General features: G+C 45.9%; 1 protein-coding gene across 1 annotated transcript in view; it reads left to right on the forward strand.

Annotated features, from left to right (window-relative positions):
• The first annotated feature begins 13659 nt into the window (after window positions 1–13659).
• Window positions 13660–17328, forward strand: part of PSD3 (pleckstrin and Sec7 domain containing 3) — a 75547-nt gene continuing 71878 nt past the window's right edge. Inside the window, exons 1-2 of the mRNA XM_009998159.1 lie at window positions 13660–13739; window positions 14561–14953. Coding sequence (XP_009996461.1) covers window positions 13678–13739; window positions 14561–14953 — 455 coding nt within the window. The 5' untranslated portion in view covers window positions 13660–13677. The remainder of the gene's footprint in view (window positions 13740–14560; window positions 14954–17328) is intronic.

Genomic DNA, 17328 nt, shown 5'->3' on the forward strand with positions numbered 1-17328 from the left:
TGTGGTCTGCACACAGCTATTCCTCCAGCAACAAGCAGATAAGATTTTAATTTAGATACTGGAGGTGGCACCTGAACTGCTCCATCCTCTGTAGTTAGTAATTCAAGAAATCCAGGTGCAGTATTATGCCTAAGGATCAATCTTGTTTCTGTTCTTTTCTTGAAAATACAGGGCATTTTCTACCTTTTCACAGCCCAAGCTTAGAAGAAAATAAATGTAGTTACTATACCTATTTATCTTGCCTTGTTGTAATTATAAAAAGTCCCTGCCCTCTTTGCAAAAGTATTTCTTTACGTTGTTTTCTTTGCACCTTGATCCTTTCTAATTGCAAACTTTCTGGAATGTCACTTTTAATTGAAGAAGACTCCTGTCTTGCCAGAAAATGGCAGCTCTTTGTAAAGAAATAAGCTGTGTAGGCTCTTCCACTTCAGTAATGAAAGAAAAAAAAAAAAAAAAAAAAAGCAAGAAAAAAAAAAAAAGCAGCAGAACTGAAGTCTGGGAAATGAATATGAATAAACAGTTTGTCCCTGGATTTTTGAAAGTTTGGTCTTCCCCTTGGGAAATCCTTATTGAAGAGTGGAGTGGAAAAAAAACCCGAAACAACCAGAATGTCCTCATTTTTTAATTTAAGAAACTTTTACAACTTGCCACAAAATGTGCATCAGATTATTACATGAATCATGGTGACCTCATTTCTTGTTTGGAGAGGCACAGAGTGAGAGCACTGTCAGCAGGCATTAGTACATTTCCGGAGATTGGCATTAAATAAAGTATTCTGTGTCTAATAAATCCAAGTGAATCTATTGTTTCTACTAACCAAAGCACTTATCAAATGGGATGGGTATTCTGAGTACTGAGCCCTAAAATAAAGGGCAGCAAAGAATAAGCCAGATATACTAGCTTATGTGTGTACTTTTCTGCATTTTTCCTGTGCTGCTTCTTGCCTTGTTTCTGAATCTCCATCTGTATTCTGCAACTACCACTAGGGCTAACAATTAGTGAAGTGGCAGTGACTTCAAGGGAGTCTTTAATGGTAGTTAACATGTAACATTTGTGAATTGTACCCAAAATCTGGGTAACATTGTACTTACCTATTCTGGCTTCACAGACCAAATGTATCCTCCTCTTCCAGGAAGATGTTTGGCTGTAATGGAAAAAAGAGGATGGTGCTGCCCTTTCTACTTTTTTTTCTTCAAGTGATCAGGTTTTAGCTGCTTATTAACTGGAGATGAATGAGAATAGGGTGACTGAGTGCTCAGTAGTACAAACCCAGGGTTCTGTGCACTGAATCCTGGCTTCCTTTGATTTGATTTATGTTGAATATATCATGATATATGTTTTGAGAGGAAGCAGCTATGCCTGAAAGTGCCTCTGTCCTTCTCTGTATTAGATGGGGAGGGGAAAAAACACCACCAAAAGTCCAAGCAGACCTACTACTTCCTAAAGTTGCCTTCAAAAGAAAGAAGTCGTGCTTTTTGTGGGTCCAAGCATGAAAGATTTCAAGGATATGAGTTACAGGGCAGGGCCAGAAGTACTGGTGTTTAGACTTCATCAAGAGAACAGCTTGTCACTGTGAGAGTAAAACTGAACTTTAATTTATCTAACTCTAAGCAGTTTTCCCGTGCCTTGGCTGGCCTCAGAAACTGAGAACGTAACACATAAGCTACTGAACAGCTTAGTTACTTCAGCCTCCCAGTTCAGCCTTTCTGGCCACAATCATGTTATTGAAGCACTGCTGGGTGCTGTTGAGGGTATACATGTTTTAATTGGATACCAATATTGGTACAAGCCAGTTTGCAAAAAAGGAATAATAACTGGGGGCAACTGCATCAAACAGTTCTGTTTGCCTAGATGGGAGACAGCAGAGCTTGTTAATAAGATGCCGTGCTGATTTTTACCTTCCAGGTTGAACCTTGTGGTCGTTTTCACAGCTAATAGGAGGGGGAAAAAACTTTGTTGCCTGTAAAACTCGTGTTTCATTGGTGATATTTAAATGCTAATAAAGGATTAGAAACAATTCCTCTGCATTTCTCTCCTTTGCTGCCCTCAGTCTAGTTTTATTTGGGTGTTTGTGATCCCTGTTGTACTTATGTAGTCTGCTGCTCTCCTCTCTTCTCTGTCGACCATCCTCCTGTCCTGGATGTATCACTTGGAGCAGAAGCAGGTCCAGGAGCCTGACGACATCATGGGAGGGCTCAGGGCCACACACCTCTCTGCAGACCCCTGCTCGTGGGGCTGCTCCTCACCACTGTGGGAGTGGGGAGGATGCACCGCGCGTGGCCACACGCCGCCTGCCCGCCTTCCTTGGCAAAACCCCAGCCTTCTGCCTTCTAGCAAAAGAAAATGTTTTTTAAAAACTGAATTTGGCTGGGCTGCACAAGGCAGCTTCTCAGCCTCGTTGATATAAAGGGCACTTGTTGTGTATGGAAATAACACCCTTCTCTGGACCCAGCCGAGGAAACAGTGATCTCTATTGAGCAGCCTTATCTTGAGGCTTGGGCACACTACAGAGTGCTGATTTTTATGACTATGCAGTTCATGCATTTAAACATAAAAATAAGATAATTTTTTAAAAAGTCCTAGCAGCATGACTTAGTCCTACAAAGTGCTTCCTTAGGGAAAAAAGAGTGGGATACTAAAAAATAATTGCTTAAGAAAACATGAAAGCCAAGTACCCCATAATGCCTCATATATGAGGAAATAAATCTGAGACATTTGTTAGGAAGAAAATAGCTTCTTAAGATGCATAAGCAGTCTTTCATCTGAGACTTCTAGGAGAAAGCTTTCACCCCTCCTGTGTAACAGAGGCTTTAATCTCATCCTTCACAAAAAAGTCCTGTACAAATAGTCCCTGGATTGCTATGCAAATCTGGTCTTTCCCAACAGCTGCTGGAAGAAGCTTGTTTTTTTTTAATTCCTGGTGAAACAAATAGCTTTTTGGAAAGCTTGTCACTTGCTGTTTTGTGTACAGTGAGGTGTCATGAGGCAACTGAGCTCATTTAACAGCTTGCTTCTGCCAAAAGAAATGGTCCCAGCTGCATGCTGCTGCTGATTGTCTCATGCTAGTTCTTGTACTCAATGGTTTTCTTAGCAAGCTCAAGCCAGCAAAACCTAAGTAACAAAAAACCCCAGAACAACACCAAAAATCAACTCTAAAAAAATAAGGTTTACTTTCTCCTGGCAATGTGTCCTGAATCATCTCTGTAAGGGGTCAAACAATGCCAGGGCTGACACATAAAAGAAAAATAAAAAAGCATATTTTAACCCATGCATCATACCCATTCCTAAACCTGAATAATGGAAATGACTGCTTATGCTGTAGAATTTTTTAGCTTGTTACAGGGGAAAAGGTAAAACACAATGATTGTTTGGGTTTTTTTGTAGAAGCACAGCTTTTTGTGGTCCTATGATGCTGATTCAAACAGCCTAAAGTAGCTTTTTGTGAAATGCTTATCACTTACTAGGTTGTCCTTTGTTCTTCTGCCTTGCTTGCTTTCTCTTTCTCACTCCAAGTCATGTATGTCTAGCTGCATTCTCCTTGCATTGCATGGATGTGGCATCTTCCTGATCCTCACTCTAAAAACTGCCCTTAGACCCACAATCACTCACATGTCTCATTGTTCTCACACTAGCCAAGATTGCTGACTGTAATCTAGCCCAGTGCTTCATCTGCATCACTTGCCATTTCAATGCACCACCCTTTATCATCCTTCATTGCTTGCTCTTTCCATCTCCAGGCAATCCTGAAAGTCTGGTCTCCCTGATCTGGTATCTTCCTGACTGAAATCTGGGAAGGTCAGACATGTGGTGCCTCCACATACTTAAATTAAAATTTCATCATCCTGTTGCATGTACTTGACTCTTTCAGCTCTCTTATTGTTGTTTCTAGTGTCCTGCTGCGTTTTCTGACACACTGAACACCTGCAGGAGTTTTTAAATAGTAATGTGTAATCAGTATGTTTTCTCATACATATCCCTGATGTTTGGTGTTGCTTTTTGGCAGTTGTGCAAAGAGAACGTTAGCTTTTAAAATGTACATCTCCAGAGGTATTGCATTAAAAGCTACTTCTTAGGATGAGTTTGTACACTCCATGAAGATACTACCTCTCCCTCACCAGCATGGTAACCAGCCATGTGCTGAGTGCTACTCTTTCACTCCAGTGCAGAGGAAACCAGGTGATTTTGAACTGCTTGGATGCTCTGAGGAGCAGCAAGCTCTTACAGTGCCGTCGGTTGTCCTATGGAAAAATTAATGCTGTTTAAGAAACACAGGTTGCACTGTGCTCTGCATCTTGACTGCAGGAGGTGGAGCTGTTATGCTCTCCCTCCCTTTGAATTTCTGAGTCCCACTTCCCTGGGATGGACAAAGCCAGGGCATGCTCCAGAGCCATCAGGTGTGGTGTGGTGGATGTCTGGCTTTCAGTCCCAGGAAGAGGAAAACTGAAGGGGTGTGAGGCATTATGCTAAGTCCCTTGTTCTGAAGGAGGAAATTGGATGCCTTGTGACCTGCACTTGAAAGCTGAATAGTTCAAGATATCATAACCTCCAGCTGCAGGGAGGAGATCACCACAAACAACAGAGTTGTTTGAAGGCCAAGGGTTTAGTACAAATAATCATTACAACATGGGCTGTTTTTGTTTATTGTTCTTTAAAGGTGCAGGATTAAGCACTCAGAAGTTAGGAAATGCCAGTTAAGGCAGCAATTACTTCCCTGTCTGTGTGCTGCTGGCCAAAGCTGGGAGCTGTGCTGACCTGAGCACAGAAGTATTTGGGGGCCCATTGGTGGTGGCACCATCACTGCCTCAGGTGATCTGAGCACACGTGGCACAGGCTGAGCTGGGCTGAAGCTAGCAGGGCTCAGAAACATGTTCCTGGAGGCAGTGAGGTCCTTCCGTTCCATCAAGTAGATGGAAAACGATGCATCCAGGTGAGTGGGCACAACAGGAGGGGGTCAGTGAGATAACTTGGCCAACAGTAGGCCAGCATGGTGGGGCAGAGCTGCATTTTTGCTTGTTGTCTCCTCAGCTTCCACCCCATCACCTGGTGAAATAGGCAGTGCACCAACACAAGCCCTCCATCATCCTGAAGTCTTGCTTAATCTTTGAAGTTTTCTGAAGGAAAAGGTGCCTGTTACCCTGCTGCTGAAGAAGGCCTGATAATTTACATGGAGAACATGTTTAATTAAAATTACCTGGGTAGATGCAGTTCTGGGCTGGTATTGCACTGTAAAAGTGTAACACAGGGTGCAGCAAATATTTTTCCTGTTTGCAGGTCACTTACTTAACAAGTCCCTTCTGCTTTAGACCCCTGTGTTGTTTATGTAACTCAGTCCAGCTTCCTGAAGAAGGGAATCTCACTCACTGTGTAAGCTTGCTGAAAAGTTCCAATGCAGTCTCCAGGGAGACACACCTGTCCCTCTATGCCCTATTCTTGTCTTATCTGGGTGTGTAACTTGATATCCAGATCCTGGGGTGCTTTGAGGACTACCTAAAAAGCCATCTCTTAGCTTGGCTAATTGGTCTGAAACCCTTAAATGCAGTAAAGGACATCCTTTTCAGCAGATGTCCCTAGTTTCTTCAGTGTCTGCTGCAAAGATCCAGAGTTCCTGAGACCTGTGAGGAGTTACAGGGTGTTTTTTAAGCCACTGTTGCTTGTACAAAGTCTGGCAATATATCCTTCAGATAAAAAATATTTTTTAATTGTATATTTTTGTTTTGTATATCCTTTTTGTTTGAAAGACCTATTGAAGGTTTTAAGAAGTTTCTTTAAAACTATAATCTTTTAAATATGTAAGATTAAGTAGAAGTGGATTCAGAGAGGCTGTAGACACTGCAAGTGTCAAATCAGCTGTGGGCTGTCACTGCTCCAGAAGTTTGCTAGTTCATCTGAAGGCTCTCAGAGAGCTTTTAAAGTAATTCTTGCTATCACTGTGTGTATCTAGACTTAGAAAAATCACTTGTTAGCTACTTTCTAAATCACAGCAGTGGAAAAACAGAAAATCTTGTATGCTTTTTGGATGTGTTTTGAATTCCAGTTTTAAGACTTTCTCAAACATAAGGCTTAAACCAAAACTTGAGATTCTTGCAGCCACGTCACTCCAGGGGACTTTAAAGAAGAAAACTGCATCAAATATAGCAAGACTCACCCACACTATTATGTCAGGGTAAGGAGCCCAGATACTCCCTTTGTGTGCCCTCCTGTTCCTGCTCTGTTAGCAGCTGTTCCGCTCTACCCGTTTGCTTTCCAGGGTAGCAACTCTTGGGACTGAGCTATCTCACTGACCATCTGCAGCCCATACAGCAATTTGTAGTGGATAATCCCTCACAGTAAATCCTCCTATCACGTGCTGCATGGTAGTTTTGGACTTTGTCCTGTTCTGAGGTCAGTGTAGGCCTGTGAGTTGCTGCAGCAAGGTGCCGTCCTTCCTGCAGCCAGGGGAAAGGTGCAGGGCTCCCTGAAGGACTTTTAGTTCAGTGAGGCTAGGGCTATGCAAGTGGCCCCAAACCCTCTTTACCACTGGGAAACTGTTAAAATCTGTGGGGAAAAAAAAAAATGCAACTGAGTCACAGCATTGCTTACTTAAGTCTTTCCATCAGGAGCAGGGTTAGAAGGTTTGCAATTGTAAAATTGCAAAAAAACCACAACCCCATACAAACACTCAAACAGACACACAGTGACCTGGGTAATTTACAGGCTGTTTTGGTCACTGCTTTTGTAATGGACAGGTTTTACATTCTTTGAGTTAGCAGCTTTTTTTGCTCTGTGTTTTTCATGCAGTGACAACTTGAGCATCGCATCACCACCCAACTCCAGGCACTGGGACTTGTTTAGCAGAGAAGTTCATGACAAGTTTACATAGTGTGGGCATGGCTGTCCCATGGCAGACTGAAGGTTCACCTAACACAGCCTCTGGTTGCCCTAAGCCCCTGGAATTTAGGGAACTATACAAGAGCAGTGATGAGCAGTCCTTCTCTGATAACCTCTCCTAGTGTGCAGCAAGCTGCAGTTGTGGGATTTCCTAAGCGATGCCCTGCCCAGGGGTGCTTGCAGAGGGATTATTTTCTCTCCTGACCTGGTCAGTTTAATTTCTGGGTAACCCTGAGCCCACTGCCACATGGCTCCCTGGCTGTTGGAGCGCGGTGAGTGCAAGGTGCATAGTGTCTGTGCATGCTGCTGGGTCTGTGTCAAACCTCCTGCTGACAGCAGCAGGGACCCCCTCTGGTCTTACTTGGAGATGAGGGATCCTGGACAATGCAGTTACTTTTTCTACATGGGCTCTGCCATATCTCAGGTCTCTTCCACTTTCCTTGCATATTTGGTAAGGCAGCAGAAGCATTTAACCAGGGCTTATTTTTCTAGGCAACTCTCTCCTGCCTCTTCCCCTCTGCTCCTCTCTCACTTTAACTCAGGTTCCTTGTTTCCACCAACTTGTGGTTTTTACATAACACTGGTGTAACTTCTTGGGGTTGAAGGCCTGGCTCTGCTTCCCTGGGCAAGGAAGCTGCCCAAAGCCTGCAAGACTCTGTGCTCAGTCTGGCCTGAAGGTTTGCGGTCCAGTTACAAAAGCACAGTGCTTACATTATGCTGATCTCCTGGCTTTGGCTAACGAAGGACCTCCGCCAGCCTGGACCTATCATGGCATGGAGAATTACATCATTTGGAAAAAGGGCTGCTGTGCAAGTTCTGCCAGTGATCGTGCAGCATCTCTCCCCTCTCGCAGGGAGGCTGCTCCGTCTCGGCATGCGCAGACACTGCTTTGTCCATCAGAATAGTTTTAGTTACCACAGAAGTTGTAACGTGAAGGAGTAGAGGATGAGGAGACGCGTGTGACCTCCCTCTCTGGCAGGCTGCAATAATGATAGAATGCCATAAATCCTGTGATTTTTTTCGCTAAGCTCTGTTGCCTAGAGATTCGTCCCCTCTTAACGCACGCATTGTTTTTACTTGCCCTGGTTTGCCTTTTACAAACAGCAGCAAGAAACACTGGTACCAAGAACACATAATGTGTGATGCTGCATGCAGTCTCCCTCACGTGCTGCTTCTGCTTGGCGCAAGGAGCTGCAGAGAAATAAAACACAAGGCGACTGGGCTGCTTTGTGAGACCTTCCAGCCCAGTTATGCCGAAACGCCGCCAGGCACCCCGTGCTCCGGGACCAGCGCGCGGCTCTCGGCGTCCCCATCCTGCCCATTCCTTCCCTCGTGGATGTGGCTATAACACACGGCAGCTAAGCACAGATGTCTCCCTGGCAGACCGTCAGGCTGCCTTGCTGGAGGAGATTTTTTCCCCCCCTGCAAACTGCCAAGGTGGACTCCTTAGCTCCTGCGAAAGACGGCATGAGACTGCAGTTCCCCCATCAGTTTCATAATGCTCAGAAAGCATCCATTTACATCATTGTGTGCAGTGAAGGGCAGCAGCTGCCAGGAAATTTGAAACTATTTTGATTCCAGTTGACTAGAACAGCAGCAATTGAATTAGCTGGTATCGCTATAGATAAACTGATGATCTGTGCATTTTGTTTCTTTGACCAATGGGTAACTGCTGGAGCTACAGTAACCTCTGTGAGTAAGGACACTGTTCAAGCAAATATATCTAATTTCTCGAGCTAGCTTATATATATATATGCTGTATAGAGAGAGACACTCACACCATTCTTTTGTAAAATGTACCTTTAAACAAAATGTCTGTCTATGCTTGTAACTTGTGTTTTGCTTCTTAGAGTTTCCTTTTATTATGATTTAGACCAGCTTGCTTCCCATGGAATTGTTATTTATCTATGAAATATCGTATCTATGCCTGATTTAAGTAATGAATTCTTACAATGTCTAGTCATCAGAAAGGCTGCCAACTGCTGTTAGGTTATATTTGCCCAGCATCAGTTTTCTAGCCACTTACCCCCTTTCTATTTTATATCTTATCTCTCCTTTTAATATTTTTTTTTCTTGCTTTGCTGAAAGAAGCCACCTTCAATGCAAAGTAGAAATTTGTGTTACCTGAGAGTGTGTGTCCTTTCTTTGTTTGTTTGGTGACGGGCATTTTTTTCCCTGCTCATCTTCAGTGCAGTCCTTAAATTTTGTTGTTGCCTTTCTAGCCTTGTTTTTAATGCAGTCATATTGGGGGATGGGGCTGGACAGGATATGCTAGTAGCTGCAGCAAGACATGATGCTGTGGTGGTGGATGGGAATAAGGGAGGAGTTTCCCTTAAAGAGCTCAAGCTCCTCAAGGCTCTGCTACCTGATATAGCTCTCTGAGCAAAGGGAAAGGCTTTGCACCTTCTAGGAGCCAGGGACAACTGGTCCCTGGTGGTTTACTGCTAGGATAGGAGACCTTGGCAGTCCTGTGCATGGTGGTACCTAATGTAATGGGGAAGAGACTGCTGCTTTGGTGCCACATATGAATATTTTAATCAGGCAGTGAATAAGGCAATGTTGCTCCAGTCCTTCCAGAGTGGGGCTGCTGAGAACTCACTGTAGAAGAAGCCTTAAATTTCTGCAGTGAAAGTGCATCTCACTTGCCCAGGTGAAACATCCTCCCTCCTCTCTCTGTGCCTATATATTCATATATGTGCTCTGTGCATCTACCTCTTCTGGAGTCTGCTGGGCTTGCCAGAGGGTAAAGTTTGCTTGGGATGAAGTTCAGGAGGAGAAGTAAATCAGAAACTTGCTCGGGTTTGCTTACTGCTGTCACAGCAGTCATCGTTGGCAGATGGTCATATGCAGCAGTGCATTTAGCATTCACTGACAGAAATAAGGCCGCCTCTGTTTCCCTCCCTGTCGGTTCAGAAGCTAAGATAGCAATTAGCTGAGACAAGCCTGGCCTCTTGGCAGGGTCTGTGTGCAGTGCCTTGTCAGGGCTTGGCCTCCAGTGCATGTTGGCTACATCCCAGCACTGTGGGGGGCTGAAGGGGCAATGCTCTGGGCTTCCTTCCAATGAGGTGGGGTACGTGGGTTGGAGGCAAGTAGGGGGGGTCTGAGCTCCTCAGTCACTATGCATTGTCTAACTTCAGGATGTGGCCAGAGTGTGTGGCTGAGGGGGTGGCACGGCCAGGTGCTGCCAGCATGAGCCAGCAACATGTGCTTGCAGCACAGAAAGCCAACCATATCCTGGGCTCCATCAAAAGAAACGTGGCCAGCAGGTCTCTCCTGCGTTCAGTCCTGGAGCCCGCAACACAAGAAGGACATGAAGCTGTTGGAGCGAGTCCAGAAGAGGGCCATGCTCAAAGGGCTGGAGCACCTCTCCTGTGAAGACAGGCTGAGAGAGTTGGAGTTACTCAGTCCAGAGAGGAGGAGGAGGCGCCAGGGAGACCTTATAGTGGCTTACCAGTTCCTGAAGGGGGCCTACGGGAAAGCTGGGGAGGGGCTTTTTATGAGGGCAAGTAGCAACAGGACAAGGGTTAATGGCTTTAAACTGGAAGAGGGTAGATTTAGATTAGACATTAGGAATAAATTCTTCACTCTGAGGGTGCTGAGACACTGGAACAGGTTGCCCAGAGAAGTTACGGATGGCCCCTCCCCCGGAAGAATTGGGGCTCTGAGTAGCCTAGACCAGGGAGAGGTGTCCCTGCCCATGCCAGTGGGATTGGAACTCGATGATCTTTGAGGTCTCTTCCAATCCAGACCATGCTATGGTTCTGTAAGGCCTTGCCAAGTCTTTTTTTTTTTTTTTTTTAACTCAAGAATTTAATTCTATGTGATTATGTAATTTTCAAGCTCCCACATGCTGAGGGAGCAACAAGCAGAAGTGCAGCTGCGTTAGAGCAAACCAGGGCTGCACGGTGGGGAGCTGGGGCCTTTTGCTGGCTTGGCTGATCCCAGTGTAGGTGTTGGGACGTTGTAGCCACATAACATCATTCTCATCCCTGAGTCTGTCCTGCTGGAAATGTGTTCCAGTGGCAACCTGGCGTTTGTGCCATGGATTGGCAAGCACTGTATGGCTGAGTTGTATGCAAAGGGGCCTGTTTGTTGGGGGCCTCAGGCACTTAGAAAAAGCACCATGCCTGGAAATCCTCACATGAGGAGAGGGACCTCTCTCTCTTCTTCAGACTCTTGCAATACACCCACACCTGTGTGATGGAAACACTACTGTGAAGGCAGGCTGATGATGCAGAACTGGACAGGGCATCCGTGCTCCTCACAACTCCCTGGGACCCTGCAGCAGAGAAAAGGTCACTATCCTCAACAGCAGCCAAGTCATCTCTGTGAAACCTGACCCACTGAAGTTTTGCTATGCAGTGATTAAATGAACAGCATGGAGATATCTATGCAGGAGTCCCTGAGGGAAGAGACTGTGTCTTAGCATGGTCCAAATCTGCCACTTTGATCCTGCACCAACAGGATGTGCAATATTTATTTACCTTGTGGCTAGATATACTGGGTAGTGAGCTGGCAGGTGTGAGCTGCTGCTCGTCTTAAACCACCAGCAGATAGATAGACACATGAGTGTGGTGCTGAGCTCGTGTTAAATTATCCTGTCATTCACCTTGAACTCAGCCTGTCGTTAACCACAATCACATGGCTTCCTCCTCAGAAACGGCTTGGGGAAAGCCTGCTGAAGAGTGGAGATGGGGATCAATTTGCAACGCAGCATCTAGAGATGCACCTTGAGTGGGGCAAAGTGTCCAACTGCAAGTTGGTGTCTGGTTTCAGAGCTGTCACTCCTGGCATTTTTCAGAGTAGGTGTTTGTATCTGGCCTTCCATTTTTTTAATTTTTTTTTTTTAAAAGCAGTTTTATACTCTGGGCTGTGGTTTTTTCAGAGGGTTGCAGTGAATACAGCTGTTGCTGGCTTTTTTTTTTGGTTTTTTTTGGTTTTTTTTTCAAAAGCTCAGTTCTTCCTTGGGCCCTAATATAACGTTGCCAAGTATCCATCGTTGTGTCATCTATGAGGTTCCTCTGGGGACAGCTGGTTCTCTGTTACCCCCAACAATGGGAGCCACTGAGTGCTCAGCACTTGGAAAATGGGACCATCCTTTTTTGCTCCTGCTTTGTTTACATCAGTTGGAAAGCAGCATGAGGAGGAGAGGGTTAGGAAGCTTTTCATGCAGCAGTGAATTTGCTGCCATAGAAGATGTGACCTGCTTGGTACACCACTGCAACCAGACCTTCAGTTACCTAAATTGTTAAAGGAAGAGGGTAGTTTTGGCAGAAAGTTGAATTGCTCATTAATTGCTTGGTAATTTAGCTAATTGCTTTTGTCAAGGCTGTGGAATATATGGGGTGTGGCTGATTATCTTCCCAGTGTTTGACCTCTAGAAGTGAAAATTACCTAAAGCCATTTTTAAAAATTATTTTTTTATTTTTTTATTTTTAAAATAAAACCAACAGGTATGGTACATCCTGCAGATGGGTGTCAGATCTCAGAATATCTTCTTTCTTAAGCCTCTGCAGCTGGCCTGTGGCCCCAGACTGTTCATGGGCCACTGGGACCCTTTCTGAAGTGCAGCAGACATTTCTGGCATTCCTTCCTCAGCAGCGCACACTCCCAGAGTAGGGCTGCCCAAAAACTCCTATGTAAAAGGACCAGTGCTGGATCACTGCCGTGTGAGAGTGTGCAGAAGTGAGTTAAACCGAACGGTATTTTCCCTGCAGGGGATAGAGAGTAGTTACTCTGTTTAGGAGAGGGCTGGGAAGGGTGGCCAAGCTTTCTGCCTATGCAGGCAGGTAGATAAACCCGCGTTCTCTTTTTTAACTTGCAGGTAGTGGCCGTGGAAGCAGCACTTTCCTCCCTCATACCATCATCAATGAATTCCCAGAGTACGGGACTGTGGAGCCAAGTGCAGACAGGCCACAGCCTGTGACACACAGTCTGGAAAGGCGGGACAGTCACCACTGGATACCTGCCCAGCCCTTTCCTCAGCACGCGGCTCCTGCAGACAATTTGAGACCCGACACCGGGGCAGCGCAGCCGTGCACCCCAGAAGAAGGTTTGCAACCTGTGGGTAACCTGCCAGAGATGATGAAAATCTCTCGACAGCTGGAAGCAACAAAGGTGCAAGAGAGCGCAAATACTTCTCTGGATTCAGAGACACAAATGGAAAAAAAGAGCATTACTGGCAGGCAAAATGTGCAGCCAGCCAGAGAACCAGTTCCAGCAGGCCAAGAAAAACCCTCAGACATGCCTCTTCCATCTGAACGAACAGCTGAGGAAAAAATGCATTTGATCGTGGAGAAAGATCTGGCTGCAATATGGACTGGAGAAAAGCAGTCTGAGTCCTTGCAAGCCATCAGTAATGAAGCTGAGGAGGTCCACGTAGCGCAGGAGACAAGCTGTCATAGACCATCTGTGACAAACCTGGAAGCAGCCAGCAGAGTGGAGGGGTGGGCAAATTTTGAGTTTTCTGCTTACAGTCAAGGCAAAATGCAAATGGGTCCTGAGAGGAGGCTCTCTAAAGAGGCAGCTGTGAGCAAACATGTAGAATTTCAAGGGGTGGAGATTTTATGGCTGCAAAGAGCCAAGGAGCAGAGAAGAAAGAAGAACTCACTGCTGGAGACTGTGGCTGTGGAGAGGAAGGCGTTCCCCAAAACGTCCACCCATCCTGTGCCACTGGTGGTCTCCCCAGGCTTGGTCTCCTCCCCAGACAGTGCTTGGAGCGAGGTCTGTGAGGACTCAAGGCCAGGACCCACTGCCTCTGGAGCCACTCCTCTGGTGCTGCTAGATGAAAGCGAGGAGGATGAAGTTTTTATGAAGGACAAGGAAAACCACAGTGAGGAGGAGATGGCTGTGGTAGCAGGAGGACAGGGCAGGTAAGATGGTGCCTGGGGGGGTGCAGTGAGATGGGTAGGGTTTCTCTCGTCCCAAGCTCATGGCTTCTGCCTACCCCTTTAGAAAGTAATGAATATGAATGCTTGTCTGCTGCCTATGGCGTGGTGGCAATGGCAGCAGTTCATGCTTGGTGGTGACTACTGCATGAAGTTGGGACTGAACCCCATCCACACCACCGTGTTGAAGTTTGAAGTCTGTCTCAGGTTTAGAAACATAAAGATGTCTCTTGCTGTTTGCAGAGTAATAGCTGTTTGATTAAGCATCTGTAGCAGCTGTAGTTTGGATGCAGACATGGCATATAATTATAGGCAGCATTCAGGCCTGGCCCTGTGCGCCTGGCCAGATTTTCTGGTTTTGGGCAGAGTTCATGCAAGAACAGTGTGAACATCACTGAGAGGTCCAATAATGAAGACATTGTACCCAGGGCCTTGTATGTTATAAGACAGTAAACACTGTCATGTGCTTTCTTTGTTACCTATCTAACTGTTTATATAATTTTCAATCTATATTGCAAAAACAAATACAGCTTTTTACAAGAGCATCCTGATTTGCTCACTTCCCCCCCTGCCCCTCTCTTTAACCCTGGAGATTGTTAATTTTAATGTCCCCAGAGAGGGAAACAGTGTCAGTCAAGAACAGAGGTGGTGCAAGGAGAAACTAGGTTTTACCTGCAGTGTCCTCTTCTGCACAGATCCACATTCATCCACCCTTCTGTTCTCAAAGGTGGAAGGCAAGGAGGGTTCACCCAGAGGTCTAAACTTTGCCCCTGAGCTGAAATGAGCAGTTTCTGCTTGATTTCTAGGATGATGGAGGAGGGTGAAGCAGCCACAGGAGGATATGAAGATGTCCTTGCGCAGAGGCACTCCGACATCTCCACTGATGTGTACAGCTCACAGTTTGAAAACATCCTAGACAATGCATCTTTATACTACAGTGCGGAGTCGCTGGAGACATTGTACTCGGAGCCTGATAGCTTCTTCAGCTTCGAGATGCCACTCACTCCCATGATCCAGCAGCGCATGAAGGAAGGCGGCCAGTTTTTAGATCGGACGTCAGTCCTGGGGCAGCCAGATGTCCTGCAGCTTCCCCCCGACGGGGAGGTGAAGGGCTGTGGAGAAGGCATGGCCAATGGCTTGAGGGATGTAGGTGAAACGCTCTTCAGAGGAGATGTCACAGAAGTCCCTCGTCTGGAAAGGTAAAAGCAGTGGGTGAGCTCTCTGTGGGCCTGCTAATTTTTCACCAGTGTCTGTTAACTTTTGTGAACTGTTGCAGAGTGTAGTTTTGCCTCTTTCAGCACTGCATTTTTTCTACAGAGTAATTTCCAGCATAACAGAGTGAGCTGCTGGAGAGAAGTGAGCCATCCAAACATGCTGTTAATTAGAAAACTGCAAATTTACAAAGTAAATGTTTTTGTAGGTGATACTCATGTTGATAAAAGGCAGGCTGGTATTGTTGCACCTCTGGGACCTGTTCCTCGAGGAGTTCCCTATTACAGATTAACCTTGGTTCAGCTCCAGATGTACCTGGATTTGTTAGCAGCAATTTTAGGAACAATAACACCCTGTGCACATGGACGAGTTGTCCAAATGCAGCGTGTGATGTGGGTGTCAAAGGTGTGTCTGTGGGAGTACCTTTTCCTCTCTCTTGAGGTCAGCAGGAGTTTTGCTGCTTACTTCAGCTGGGATGAGGTTTTGCTCCCACCACATACACGGGACTGGAGACTGTTGGCTTCTTCCTTTATTTGGGCACTAGTTACTGATTGAGAGGGGAGGGAGCATTGGAAAGATGCTAATTTCTGTTACGGCAAAGGGAAACGTATTAAGAGAAGAGTCACGTAAGAAGCAAAAACTAGGCTAAGTGGTCAGACACTACTGTGTAATTGTAGAAGCACACTCTATGAACAAACTTTCCTCATTCTGTGTTGTCAAAAATGTTGGGGAGAGTGAAAGACAGCAGCAGGGAATGGTGGGGGCTTGAACCAAAAGCAGTAGTCTGTGGAGGAGTAAGGGACCTTGTGAGTGACAGAAATACTTTGGGTCTCCTTCCTCCAGGGATGGCACTAAGTGTTATCTAAGAGTCCTTAGACCGTGGCCTTGGATAGGTCTACTCTAGTCTGATCTTTCCTGGGAGTGGGTGAGAGATCTTTTGTCTTTTTATTCCTTTTGTGCTAGTGTGAAAGAAGTCTTTTGAGCAGTGGTAGTTTTGCTAACTTTGTGGATTAAGGTATACTTTGCCCTTAAAAGAACAGCTAAAAGGATGTAGCAGTTTAGACTAGTCTTTCCATCAATCCTACTGGGAAAAAAAAAAAAAAAAAAGTTTAAATATTTTACGACCCTGAGTTCCAACCAGTACAGAGCCAGTGACTGAAGTCAGTCCTGACACTTGCAGCTCCTTACTTTTACAGCAATCAGAGATTGCTGTGAGACTGGGCAGTGGAGGACAAGCAGCACATACAGACCCTGATTCTGTTTCCCTGTAGTTGCAGTATTTATTATCTAAAAAGTACTGTCAAGTAAGGCCCACATCTGCTCATTAAGGCAGAAGTCACCCTGAAGACAGGGTGTACTTAGATCATGCTTAAAGACACATTAGGTGCCTGCTTGGTGTGGATTTTGTTAAGAATTAAGTTAATTTTAGTTTAAATTTGCAGCTAGAGTGATAAAATATGGAGGATTTAAAAATTCTTATTTTATCCCCCTTAATAAAAAAGAAGGAAGGAGTGTCCCCAACAGCAGATTTGTTAGGAAACTCTGCTGTAGTAGTCTGCATGACTATTAGAGATGAGTACCAAGGGTTCGTGCTGTTAATCAAGGTGCAGCTGTACAGCCAGCCATAGATGTGTCCAACAGGGTAATCCTTGGGACTATAACCTTATTAACCATCCCCTGCCATGACATTCTAATGTCATGTTGTATTGCAGCAGGGTAGAGGTGACTGACTGACAGACTTTGTGTGCTGTGTTATTAGATACAGCAATGAATCATGGTGTTGCAGAGTGTGGGTGAGGAGCACTGTGTGAATGCTGGAGGCTGCATGGGATTTACTCACAAAGGGGTCAAGGCTGTGTGTCACTGTGATGTTCAGGTAAACCAGAAGTAGCTGTCTGAGCTGTGGGTACCATTTCTCAGAGTTTACACGCATGGCTGTGTTGCCTGAAGCAATCCCAGGCTTGTTTTTTTCGAGGGAAAGTCCACATGTATGACAGCGTGTGGTAGCCACTGTGGCACCTTTGTGCCTTCTGCTGTATGTCTGCGTTTCCTATGGTACCATGAACCTGTGGTTGTGCAGGAGCTGGGGTTTTCTGTGCACAGCACCTGCCGGGCGCTGCAGGACATTACGGGGCACCCGCTGAAGTGTTCCAGCTCTCCCGGGGGGCCAGGTGGGCAAGGGAAGTCCACCTCCCTTCCAGACCCAGGCAGCATTCTCTGGCCCTGCATCCCGCAGCATCCGGCCGGAGCTTGCAGGCAGCAGGTTGCCTGCGATATATCGCGGAACCACCGGAGGTCTCTGTGCCCTTTTCGGAGCTGCAGGCTCCCCTGGAAGCCCGGGGGCTTCCCCCGGGAAACCGGG

Source organism: Chaetura pelagica, unplaced genomic scaffold, assembly GCF_000747805.2.
Source record: "Chaetura pelagica isolate M959 unplaced genomic scaffold, ChaPel_1.0 scaffold145, whole genome shotgun sequence".
NCBI lineage: Eukaryota > Metazoa > Chordata > Aves > Apodiformes > Apodidae > Chaetura > Chaetura pelagica.